This window comes from Bombina bombina, chromosome 1 (assembly GCF_027579735.1).
Source record: "Bombina bombina isolate aBomBom1 chromosome 1, aBomBom1.pri, whole genome shotgun sequence".
NCBI classification, from domain to species: Eukaryota; Metazoa; Chordata; class Amphibia; order Anura; family Bombinatoridae; genus Bombina; species Bombina bombina.
The window spans coordinates 1,390,611,257-1,390,624,715 of record NC_069499.1 but is presented as its reverse complement, the minus strand read 5'-3'; the positions used below and the strand labels follow the sequence as shown (position 1 = coordinate 1,390,624,715).

General features: G+C 39.7%; 2 protein-coding genes across 3 annotated transcripts in view; one reads left to right on the top strand and one right to left on the bottom strand.

Annotated features, from left to right (window-relative positions):
• The window catches only part of CFAP126 (cilia and flagella associated protein 126), a 62,662-nt gene extending 53,177 nt beyond the window's left edge, over positions 1-9,485 (top strand). Inside the window, exons 4-5 of the mRNA XM_053704720.1 lie at positions 7,451-7,627; positions 8,704-9,485. Of these exons, the coding sequence (XP_053560695.1) occupies positions 7,451-7,627; positions 8,704-8,895 (369 nt within the window). The 3' untranslated portion in view covers positions 8,896-9,485. The remainder of the gene's footprint in view (positions 1-7,450; positions 7,628-8,703) is intronic.
• Positions 9,486-9,720: 235 nt separating this feature from the next.
• Positions 9,721-13,459, bottom strand: part of SDHC (succinate dehydrogenase complex subunit C) — a 54,708-nt gene continuing 50,969 nt past the window's right edge. For both annotated transcript variants that reach the window (XM_053704726.1, XM_053704734.1), the window contains exons 5-6: positions 11,744-11,907; positions 9,721-11,421 (exon numbers count right to left, since the gene is read on the bottom strand). In XM_053704726.1, coding sequence (XP_053560701.1) covers positions 11,317-11,421; positions 11,744-11,907 — 269 coding nt within the window. In that variant the 3' untranslated portion in view covers positions 9,721-11,316. The remainder of the gene's footprint in view (positions 11,422-11,743; positions 11,908-13,459) is intronic.

Genomic DNA, 13,459 nt, shown 5'->3' with positions numbered 1-13,459 from the left:
TCCTCCAGCAGCTCTTTGGACACAAAAGGGCCTTAATTAATATTGCTAAGACCATCAGTATACAAAGGGCAGCACTAGTATGGGAGGCACACTGAGGGTAAAACCCCACCAGTTCCCATTGCTTTAAAGCCACCTGTAGCTCTACTCTAGAGGCCGACAAGGAATACGGCTACACCCTATAGAAAAATAGCACACTTAGGTACCATTTTAAAAATAATAAACTCTTGATTGAAGAATCTAAACTAACACCTGACTTTACCTCTTCCTATCACTAACACAAGCAAAGAGAATGACTGGAGTGGGAGGGAAGGGAGGAGCTATATATACAGCTCTGCTGTGGTGCTCTTTGCCTCCTCCTGCTGACCAGGAGGCGATATTCCACAAGTAAGGATGAAATCCGTGGACTCATCGTATCTTGTAAAAGAAATGAAATAAAAGGTTGTCAGAAAAACATAATTTATGCTTACCTGATACATTTATTTCTCTTGTAGTGTATCCAGTCCACGGATCATCCATTACTTATGGGATATTCTCCTTCCCAACAGGAAGTTGCAAGAGGATCACCCACAGCAGAGCTGCTATATAGCTCCTCCCCTAACTGTCATATCCAGTCATTCGACCGAAAACAAACAGAGAAAGGAGAAACCAAAGGGTGCAGTGGTGACTGTAGTTTAATTAAAATTTAGACCTGCCTTAAAAGGACAGGGCGGGCCGTGGACTGGATACACTACAAGAGAAATAAATTTATCAGGTAAGCATAAATTATGTTTTCTCTTGTTAAGTGTATCCAGTCCACGGATCATCCATTACTTATGGGATACCAATACCAAAGCTAAAGTACACGGATGATGGGAGGGACAAGGCAGGATTAAGCGGAAGGAACCACTGCCTGTAGAACCTTTCTCCCAAAAACAGCCTCCGAAGAAGCAAAAGTATCAAATTTGTAAAATTTGGAAAAAGTGTGAAGCGAAGACCAAGTCGCGGCCTTGCAAATCTGTTCAACAGAGGCCTCATTTTTAAAGGCCCAGGTGGAAGCCACAGCTCTAGTAGAATGAGCTGTAATCCTTTCAGGGGGCTGCTGTCCAGCAGTCTCATAGGCTAGGCGTATTATGCTCCGAAGCCAAAAAGAAAGAGAGGTTGCCGAAGCTTTTTGACCTCTCCTCTGTCCAGAGTAAACAACAAACAGGGTATATGTTTGACAAAAATCTTTAGTAGCCTGTAAGTAAAACTTCAAGGCACGGACTACGTCCAGATTATGTAAAAGACGTTCCTTCTTTGAAGAAGGATTAGGACACAATGATGGAACAACAATCTCTTGATTGATATTCTTGTTAAAAACCACCCCAGGTTTGGTACGCAGGACTACCTTATCTGCATGAAAAATCAGATAAGGAGAATCACATTGTAAGGCAGATAGCTCAGAGACTCTCCGAGCCGAGGAAATAGCCATCAAAAACAGAACTTTCCAAGATAAAAGTTTAATATCAATGGAATGAAGGGGTTCCAACGGAACTCCTTGAAGAACTTTAAGAACCAAGTTTAAGCTCCACGGGGGAGCAACAGGTTTAAACACAGGCTTAATTCTAACCAAAGCCTGGCAAAATGCCTGGACGTCTGGAACCTCTGCCAGACGCTTGTGCAAAAGAATAGACAGAGCAGAAATCTGTCCCTTTAAGGAACTAGCTGATAATCCTTTGTCCAAGCCCTCTTGGAGAAAAGACAATATTCTAGGAATCCTAACCTTACTCCATGAGTAATTCTTGGATTCACACCAATAAAGATATTTACTCCATATCTTGTGGTAGATTTTCCTGGTAACAGGCTTTCGTGCCTGTATTAAAGTATCAATGACTGACTCGGAGAAGCCACGCTTTGATAGAATCAAGCGTTCAATCTCCATGCAGTCAGTCTCAGAGAAATTAGATTTGGATGATTGAAAGGACCTTGTATCAGAAGGTCCTGTCTTAGAGGCAGAGTCCATGGTGGAAAGGATGACATGTCCACTAGGTCTGCATACCAAGTCCTGCGTGGCCACGCAGGTGCTATCAGAATCACCGATGCTCTCTCCTGTTTGATTTTGGCAATCAGTCAAAGGAGCAGAGGAAACTGTGGAAACACATAAGCCAGGTTGAAGAACCAAGGCGCTGCTAGAGCATCTATCAGCGTTGCTTCTGGGTCCCTGGACCTGGATCCGTAACAAGGAAGCTTGGGGTTCTGGCGAGACGTCATGAGATCCAACTCTGGTTTGCCCCAACGATGAATCAACTGAGCAAACACCTCCGGATGGAGTTCCCACTCCCCCGGATGGAAAGTCTGACGACTTAGAAAATCCGCCTCCCAGTTCTCCAGGCCTGGGATATGGATTGCTGACAGGTGGCAAGAGTGGTACTCTGCCCAGCGAATTATATTTGAGACTTCTAACATCGCTAGGGAACTCCTGGTTCCCCCTTGATGGTTGATGTAAGCCACAGTCGTGATGTTGTCCGACTGAAATCTGATGAACCTCAGTGTTGCTAACTGAGGCCAAGCCAGAAGAGCATTGAATATCGCTCTTAACTCCAGAATATTTATTGGAAGGAGTTCGCTCTTAACTCCAGAATATTTATTGGAAGGAGTTTCTCCTCCTGAGTCCACGATCCCTGTGCCTTCAGGGAATTCCAGACTGCACCCCAACCTAGAAGGCTGGCATCTGTTGTTACAATTGTCCAATCTGGCCTGCGAAAGGTCATACCCTTGGACAGGTGTACCCGAGACAACCACCAGAGAAGAGAATCTCTGGTCTCTTGATCCAGATTTAGCAGAGGGGACAAATCTGTGTAATCCCCATTCCACTGACTCAGCATGCATAATTGCAGCGGTCTGAGATGAAGGCGCGCAAATGGCACTATGTCCATTGCCGCTACCATTAAGTCGATTACCTCCATACACTGAGCTACCGAAGGGCGCGGAATGGAGTGAAGAACACGGCAAGCATTTAGAAGTTTTGATAACCTGGACTCAGTCAGGTAAATTTTCATTTCTACAGAATCTATAAGAGTCCCTAAGAAGGAGACTCTTGTGAGTGGGGATAGAGAACTCTTTTCCTCGTTCACTTTCCACCCGTGCGACCTCAGAAATGCCAGAACTATCTCTGTATGAGACTTGGCAACTTGAAAGCTTGACGCCTGTATCAGGATGTCGTCTAGACACGGAGCCACCGCTATGTCTCGCGGTCTTAGAACCGCCAGAAGTGAGCCCAGAACCTTTGTAAAGATTCTCGGGGCTGTAGCCAACCCGAAGGGAAGAGCTACAAATTGGTAATGCCTGTCTAGAAAGGCAAACCTTAGAAACCGATGATGATCTTTGTGAATCGGTATGTGAAGGTAGGCATCCTTTAAGTCCACTGTGGTCATGTACTGACCTTCTTGGATCATGGGTAGGATGGTCCGAATAGTTTCCATTTTGAAAGATGGAACTCTGAGGAATTTGTTTAAGATCTTTAGATCCAAAATTGGTCTGAAGGTTCCCTCTTTTTTGGGAACCACAAACAGATTCGAATAAAAACCCTGTCCTTGTTCCGTCCGCGGAACTGGATGGATCACTCCCATAACTAGGAGGTCTTGCACACAGCGTAGGAATGCCTCTTTCTTTATCTGATTTGCAGATAGCCTTGAAAGATGAAATCTCCCTTGTGGAGGGGAAGCTTTGAAGTCCAGAAGATATCCCTGAGATATGATCTCCAACGCCCAGGGATCCTGAACATCTCTTGCCCACGCCTGGGCGAAGAGAGAAAGACTGCCCCCTACTAGATCCGTCACCGGATAGGAGGCCGTTCCTTCATGCTGTCTTAGAGGCAGCAGCAGGCTTTCTGGCCTGCTTGCCTTTGTTCCAGGACTGGTTAGGTTTCCAGGCCTGCTTAGATTGAGCAAAAGTTCCCTCTTGTTTTGAAGCGGAGGAAGTTGATGCTGCACCTGCCTTGAAATTTCGAAAGGCACGAAAATTAGACTGTTTGGCCTTTGCTTTGGCCCTGTCCTGAGGAAGGGTGTGACCCTTACCTCCAGTAATGTCAGCAATCATTTCCTTCAAACCAGGCCCGAATAAGGTCTGCCCCTTGAAAGGAATGTTGAGTAATTTAGACTTCGAAGTCACGTCAGCTGACCATGATTTAAGCCATAGCGCCCTACGCGCTTGGATGGCGAATCCGGAATTCTTAGCCGTTAGTTTAGTCAAATGAACAATGGCATCAGAAACAAATGAGTTAGCTAGCTTAAGTGTTCTAAGCTTGTCAATAATTTCAGTCAATGGAGCTGTATGGATGGCCTCTTCCAGGGCCTCAAACCAGAATGCCGCCGTGGCCGTGACAGGCGCAATGCATGCAAGGGGCTGTAAAATAAAACCTTGTTGAATAAACATTTTCTTAAGGTAACCCTCCAATTTTTTATCCATTGGATCTGAAAAAGCACAACTGTCCTCAACCGGTATAGTAGTACGCTTTGCTAAAGTAGAAACTGCTCCCTCCACCTTAGGGACCGTCTGCCATAAGTCCCGTGTAGTGGCGTCTATTGGAAACATTTTTCTAAATATAGGAGGTGGGGCAAAAGGCACACCCGGTCTATCCCACTCCTTGCTAATAATTTCTGTAAGCCTTTTAGGTATAGGAAAAACATCAGTACACACCGGTACCGCATAGTATTTATCCAGCCTACACAATTTCTCTGGTACTGCAACTGTGTTACAGTCATTCAGAGAAGCTAATACCTCCACAAGCAACACACGGAGGTTCTCAAGCTTTAATTTAAAATTAGAAATCTCTGAATCAGGATTCCCCGAATCAGAGATGTCACCCACAGACTGAAGCTCTCCGTCCTCATGATCTGCATATTGTGATGCAGTATCAGACATGGCCCTTACAGCATCTGCGCGCTCTGTATTTCTCCTAACCCCAGAGCAATCGCGCTTGCCTCTTAATTCAGGCAACCTGGATAATACCTCTGACAGGGTATTATTCATGATTGCAGCCATGTCCTGCAAGGTAATCGCCATGGGCGTCCCTGATGTAATTGGCGCCATATTAGCGTGCATCCCCTGAGCGGGAGGCGAAAGGGTCTGACACGTGGGGAGAGTTAGTCGGCATAACTTCCCCCTCGTCAGAATCTTCTGGTGATATTTCTTTTATAGTTAAAGACTGATCTTTACTGTTTAAGGTGAAATCAATACATTTAGTACACATTCTCCTATGGGGCTCCACCATGGCTTTCAAACATAATTAACAAGTAGTTTCCTCTGTGTCAGACATGTTTAACAGACTAGCAATGAGACTAGCAAGCTTGGAAAACACTTTAAACAAGTTTACAAGCAATATAAAAAAGCGTTACTGCACCTTTAAGAAACACAAATTTTGTCAAAATTTGTTTACACTAACGAAATTTTTACAGTGTATGTAACAAATTAGCAGAGCATTGCACCCACTTGCAAATGGATGATTAACCCCTTAATACCCAAAAAATAATAAAAGACAAAAACGTTTTGTTTTGTTTTTCAAACAGTTACAACTGCCACAGCTCTACTTTTTTTTTTTTTTTTTTCAAACAGTTACAACAACTGCCACAGCTCTACTGTGGCTTTTTACCTCCCTCAAAAACGACTTTGAAGCCTTTTGAGCCCTCCAGAGATGTCCTGGATCATGCAGGAAGAAGCTGGATGTCTGTGTCTGCAATTTTTGCTGTGCAAAAAAAACGGCAAAATAGGCCCCTCCCACTCATATTACAACAGTGGAAAGCCTAAGGAAACTGTTTCTAGGCCAAATTCAAGCCAGCCATGTGGAAAAAAACTAGGCCCCAATAAGTTTTATCACCAAATACATATAAAAACGATTAAACATGCCAGCAAACGTTTTATATTACATTTTTATAAGAGTATGCATCTCTATTAATAAGCCTGATACCAGTAGCTATCACTGCATTTAAGGCTTTACTTACATTAGTTCGGTATCAGCAGCATTTTCTAGCAAATTCAATCCCTAGAAAAATATTAACTGCACATACCCTATTGCAGGAAAACCTGCACGCCATTCCCTCTCTGAAGTTACCTCACTCCTCAGAATATGTGAGAACAGCCATGGATCTTAGTTACTTCTGTTAAGATCATAGAAAACGCAGGCAGATTCTTCTTCTAAATACTGCCTGAGATAAACAGTACACTCCGGCACCATTTAAAAATAACAAACTTTTGATTGAAGAATAAACTAAGTATAAAACACCACACTCCTCTTACGACCTCCATCTTGGTTGAGGCTTGCAAGAGAATGACTGGATATGACAGTTAGGGGAGGAGCTATATAGCAGCTCTGCTGTGGGTGATCCTCTTGCAACTTCCTGTTGGGAAGGAGAATATCCCATAAGTAATGGATGATCCGTGGACTGGATACACTTAACAAGAGAAAAAGATTGGAGTAAGACTCTTGATCAACAAAGAGAAAAACACCCCTGAGGACACCGCAGCCTAATAACTAGAAACATTAGAGCTAGAAGAAGGTAAATTCTGAACTGACCTTTTACGCTTAATTGAAAGAGGCATGGCCACCATCATTTAAGCATTGTTCAAATGAAGTTCATAATCAGAGAATAAAAAAGTTGTGTATTCTTCCTCTAAGGAACAAACAGAAGCAATAATACCCTTTGAAACAAGAACCGTAGTAATGGTCAGAATGCATTAAAACATTAAAGGGACAGTCAGCACAAGAATTTTTGTGGTTTTAAAAGATAGATAATCCCTTAATTACCCATTCCCCAGTTTTGCATAACCAACACAGTTTTTAATGTTTTACATCTGTAATTACCTTTTATATAAGCCTCCGCAGACTGCCCCCTTCACATGCATGAGCTCAATGTCTATATGAAACACATGAACTAACACTCTCTAGTGGTTAAAAAAATATCAACAAGCATTTAGATTAGGGGCGGCCTTCAAGGTCTAAGAAATTGGCATTTGACCCTCCTAGGTTTAGCTTTCAATTAAGAATGCCAAGAGAACAAAGCAAAATTGGTGATAAAAGTAAATTGGAAAGTTGTTTAAAATTACATGCCCTATTTAAACCATGAAAGGCTTTTTTGGACTTGACTGTCCCTTTAATGCATTTCTTGTATTAGATTAATGAAGGAAATACCTAAGCATATAACTATATAAAACATTTAATACTGGTACTAAAACGGGCCGCAACTCGATCTGAGAACCCCTATTTCTGAAGAATCAAATGCACATCTTCAACCACCTCCAGCAGAGGCAAAGACAACACAGGAAATGCTAGTGAGGTGGGAGTAGTTTTATAGTGTTCTTGGGGTTTGAGAATCCTTGCCTCCTCCTAGTGGTAGGGAGAATTCCAGGACTCTCACCACCTGTATGAAATAAATGTTTCTATACAAAACCATTTTTCCAACTGTGACCAACCTATGGAACATTTTTCTTTTTGCAGGCCAGTCCATGGGGAACATTCATTGGGACCTGGGATATACCCTTGAAAATCCCACCTTCCAAACTTAACTTGACTTCCCGCTCTGCAAATGCTTCTAAACGACTTGTAAACTGGATCCAGAGTGCAACTCCTCTCATTAGCGCTTGTAATGGTCTGCAACCTCAAATAACTGGCAAGGTAGGGGCAGTTTCCAAAAAATAATAGAATTTCCCGTTTTGTAAAAGGCCACTGTACAGTGATAAAGTTACACCTCTATAAAATATTAAACAGATTGCTAGACATTTAAAAAAGAGGGGTGGGGATCTTTCTTGAACTTGAATTATATTTTTCAGCATATAAAGATATTCCAGCAAACATGTGCATAAGCACATCTTGACAGAAAGGTGATGGATGCATTTAATATACAGAGTTGATATTGATAAATATGCATAGTTCAGACATTGATTTCCATAAGCGTATCCTGATAATTATTTAAAGGAAACAGTAAACACCTTGAGATTTGTAGCAGCTGCAACTTTATACTAAATTTACGACTGTTACTAGCCTTGTTGTCGGAGGACTAAACCCCATATTGGGTCCTCCAAATAATGCGAATGGTGAGTGGAGTTTGGCAATTGACAAATAAAAGGATGTTAATTTATTCCTAAAATCTTAAAACTTGGCTAATCTGTTAATCTATAGCAACAAACAGAAATGCTTTGTTATTATAAAGGTGTTTACTGTACTTTTCAGCCTATTTTTAGCTAAGAGTTTCAGGTTAACTTTAAGGGTCTTTAGCTTCTTATCTGCTTTCAAACTGTTTATTATGATGCACCCAACTAAACATGAAACACATTTTTTTTCCTCTTTCATTATTCAGATAGAACATACAATTTTAAACAACTTTCCAGTTTACTTCTATTATCTAATTCCCTTCATTCCCTTGATATCCTTTGTTTAAGAAGCAGTGATGCATTACTGGGAGCTAATTAACTCTTTGGGTGAGCCAATAACAAGAGGCTACAGTTAGACACCAATTATCAAGCGCTACCCAGGTCTGAACCAAAAAACAAAGACAAATTGATAATGGGAGTAAATTAGAAAGTTGCTTAAAATTGCATGCTCTATCTGAATCATCAAAGAAAGAAAATGGGTTTCATATCCCTTTAAATAAGGCAGTTAAAGAGCAGGGTTTGGTAGAATAGTATGTATGTACCGTTTTACAATGTAGTACCTAAATATCAATTGCGTTTCCCTAACATTCTTTCAAACAGGTATCTCAAAGTGCAGACAACATGGAAGATAACCCTGTAATCCACAAACCTAGTAAGATGATCAGTCAAGAGGATACTCATTTTTTAGAAGGAAATGCCGGGAGAAACTCACAAGAGAGCCGACTAGGAACATGTAAAGAGTTCCCAGAGAAGATAGACAGTGGAGAGAAAGAAAGGTCTTTATTGTGCTAAGGGATGCATGCTTGTTTTAGTGGATGGGATAGACTCTTTATCACACCAGTAGCCAAACTAATAAAAAAAAAAAAAAAAAAAAACACATCAATACCTTTTGATTAAATAATCTCTGTTTTTTTAAAGTTTGTGGGTTGGTCTGGTAAAGACGAGTAAAGATATCTGAGATAAAGTATAAATTAACTACTTGGTGAAAAATACTATAGGTACGTCTGGATCAGGTAAGGCATGTGCCTCATTTGAATATGGTTAGGTACTATGGGTTCTTAATTCTCAGGATATTGGTGCAGTTCAGCACCTATAAACGGTCAAGGACAACTGATTGATGGAGTTTATACTTTAATATACTAAACATTTTTTTTATTTTTTTTTTGCTCTGCCTGGTCCATAGTTCTTGTAATCAAACAGAGCAGGAACTTTCAACTTTGTGGTTCATATCTAATTCAAAACTCAAGCCAGAATTACAAGTCAATTAGTCATTTAATTTTACAACAACAATCGGCTTCATGAAATCCTGTGTACCAAAATGACATTTCTTGACATTGCTGAAGACCAAATGCTAGTAAAAGAATGTACTATTTTTACCCCAATCTACTGCCTCTTATAGACAATGTTCATTTATTATATTACTAAATGTGAAAAATATTGCTAAATGGTTCTAAAGCAGTCTAGTGCAAAAATATAAAATTCTAGAGGGTGGGAGAAGTGTGAGCAGCATTCCATCTACATACAATAATCTTTTATGATTAGTAAAATAGAATAAGTGTCTGTTGGAGGGTCAAAAGCAGTTGCTCTCATCATATTAGGATAAAAAAACAAATACACTTGTATTATATAATATAGTTTTAATGAATTATACAGAAAATTGGTTTAATTACAAAGTAAAGCCATTTCTTATGCTTATAAAAGTCACTTGCCCTTAATTTGGATTTAGCTCTGCACAAATATTAGCAGGGGCAAAACATTTTCCCTTGAAGAACAGAGGCCCCCATAGATGCCATTACTTGTACATATCTGCTTTCCTCCAAAATCAGGAATATTCCTCTAGACTAAATTATTTCCATTGTACAGATAGTGCAACTTATATTGAATAATTGAAAATGTATGAATGAGCATTGAGGACGGCAGAAGAATTACTGATAACATAACTAAAACTATGGTCAAATTGTTGTGTTCATTCCCTTAATATTTAACAGGTTTCTGGATTTCCCTTTACAGTGTGAAATGAATTCACTACAGGACAACAATGAGGATGATAACAATTAGTCACCAACACTCAAAGTATTAATAAAAAAAATATGCTGGTAGACTGTAAAACATATTGACTACATCTGTCTCTGAGATCTAGAAATCTTCTAACCCCTACAACATTTCTTGTACATTAATTTTAATAGGATTAAACTCCCACAGTATGATCTCTTGAAAAAAAAATGTACTTTTTGTATAGCAAACTATAGAAAATACATGTTGGTTACTTTATCAAAACCATCTGACCCTGTCATCAGCACCAAAGGCAAACAGAGAAGTCCATTTGCCCTTTTAACGGTTCCCACACAAAAGCTGCAGCAGCTACTGGAATTTTCATGCTCTTCCTACCCTAATAAATTAGACAAAGGCCTTGATTGTCCCAATCCAGAAAGCAGAAACACATGTTATGTTATGGTGGAGGAAGCAAACAAATGCATCTTATGGTTTTTTTTCTCTCCAATGAAGTCTTAATTTAACAGAAATTTTGGGTGATTATCTTGAAACCAAAAACAATGGAAATAAACAGGTGGTGTGAGCTGGTATTAAAGTGTTTTTTCTGGTTAAAGCACTAGTATCTCAAACAACCATAGGTTTAGCTAAATCATAATCAAACACCCTCCCCCTCTACATATATCTCTCCCCAATATAATTTCTCAATACACACAGACAAGATAATCCAGAAATTTGGGGTATAGGAAATGTGAAGCTAAATGCTATCTACAAACAAAACATTTTCCTTTTTTTAAATTCCTGCAAAGCTAAGTACACAATCTACCAGTGCATTCAAAGGGAACAACTAAACTAGGAAAGTTACTTGCAGTTACAAACACAGACATTGGTGCTACATAAAACCAATTACTACAGAAATGACACCTGCAACAAGAGAAACCTGAAAAAAAATAAACAAACCTATACAACTGTAAAGGCCTTCAGCTGCGCACAAAACACTGACAATGTCAATGGTTTGGACTATGGGGCAGCCTGAGAAAAGCAAGGGCCCATATGGTAAATTTTGATATAATTTTGCACAAAGATTAGTTTTACAAGTTTAAAAGATCTAGAGGGGGCAAGAAGTGGTTGCATGTCTTGGCAAAAACAAACTTATAGAAGTACTATTGAAATATGTGGGCTCTCAATGTTAAAGAGATTTGCTTAATGTTCAGTCTTTCCAATTCACATGGCAGCAATGCTGGCAGTGGATATGAAGGTAAGAGCCAGCACGATGATCGCAGACTGATATACTTGAGGGATCTTAAATCCTTTACCCATGTCCCACACCTGTAGAAAGAACACATTGCAATTTATTATTATTATACTTTATTTATGAAGTGCCAATATATTCTGCAGCGCTGTCCATAGGTACAAATCATTTAAATAAAATAATGATATAAAAGTGATTGGTCACAAGCAGCATTCTCAATACAAACACATTTGCTCTCTGCCTCCAAATAGGCCAGGATTTGAAGATATTCCTGCCACTGATTAGTGAGTTGTGCTCAAGCAGAGATGTCACAGATTTGTAACCTGCTAGTCCTAGGCACTGGTGTTAGGTCAGGATGCAAATTGTCTAACAGATATACAAACTACCAAAAATACTCACCAAGTGCCTGATTCCGTTCCAGGTGTGGAACATTAAAGGGAAAGCAACTGCAAACTTAGCGGAGTAGATAAGGGCGGGCCCCAAATGTAACGATTTTATTAACTCCAGATATGTTGCATAGTCTCCAGGAAGAGTGAGAGCCGCCAAACTGAATAGAGAGACTCCTAGAACAAAACAGAGCAAATTCTTGTCAATTTAGTTACATGACACTAATGTACAAAATTGAAACATTTTTACTGAAAAATAGGTTGTTATATTTACCAGTGCCAATATACTGGTGACTTATTAGACCTAACCTAGAGCCGTATGTGCAGTTAGGGAGATGGAGTCTCCAAAATGACAAAAAAAAAAAAAAGGAGGAAGGATATGCTATTCAACCAATGAAATAGAAGCAAACGAAGAAACAAAACACATACAATAACAGCTTTCATTTTCAAGGTTTAAAAGTAATGCATTAAAGAAATATTATAAGTGGAACGGTAGACCAGGCTTTATGGGCCTATTTATTCAACTAGTTGTGTGTGTACTACAAAGTTAAACAAACATTCTATAATAAAAATAAAATAAACCAATAATTGCTGATAACTACACATTAAACCCCTTACAGGTGCACTCGTGTGCTGGTCCTGAACTCCTGTCTGACTCGTCAGCTGTTGTACACCACTTATGGCTAGAGACGTTTTCCACAAATATCATAGTGTCAATACATAAATAAGAGATTGGGTATCTTAAACAAACTATATATATATATATCCACGTGCATACATTATAACAACCTCAAATTTGTTCCAATTCTTGAGCATGTACAGTTTAGAATTCAAGAAATCACTTCATATCTAGCAGAGTGCTGTATACAATGTGCAGTCTGAAGTTATATGTACACAGCTCTCTACTGCATTAACTGCTGTGTTAAGAGTTCATGGGCAGGACATTTTACTGTACTGATATTACCAATGAGATCAATGAGGATGTGACGGCAGCCACATACATGAACTAAGGAGCCTGAAGGACCGAAACTTCATTGGCCAGTTGTATCTCATGAAAACTGCAGTGTAAGAGATATTGACCCAAATACAACAACATTAAAACTTGTAGATTTAGAACACACAAAGACCAATAACCATTGTAACATTTTGTAATATGGAGAAAGCGTTTTGAGGTGAATCAAATTTATTTATAGCTAACTATGCCTTTTGTTATAATTTCTCCAACATTGGTGTGTCCGGTCCACGGCGTCATCCTTACTTGTGGGAATATTTCTTCCCCAACAGGAAATGGCAAAGAGTCCCAGCAAAGCTGGCCATATAGTCCCTCCTAGGCTCCGCCAACCCCAGTCATTCTCTTTGCCGTTGCACAGGCAACATCTCAACGGAGATGGTTAAGAGTATGTGGTGTTTAGTTGTAGTTTTTTTTATTCTACTATCAAGAGTTTGTTATTTTAAAATAGTGCTGGTATGTACTATTTAGTCTGAAACAGAAAAGGATGAAGATTTCTGTTTGTGAGAGGAAGATGATTTTAGCAGACAGTAACTAAAATCGATTGCTGTTTCCACATAGGACTGTTGAGATGAAGTAACTTCAGTTGGGGGAAGCAGTTAGCAGACTTTTCTGCTTAAGGTATGACTAGCCATATTTCTAACAAGACTGTGTAATGCTGGAAGGCTGTCATTTCCCCTCATGGGGACCGGTAAGCCATTTTCTTAGTCTCAAACAGAA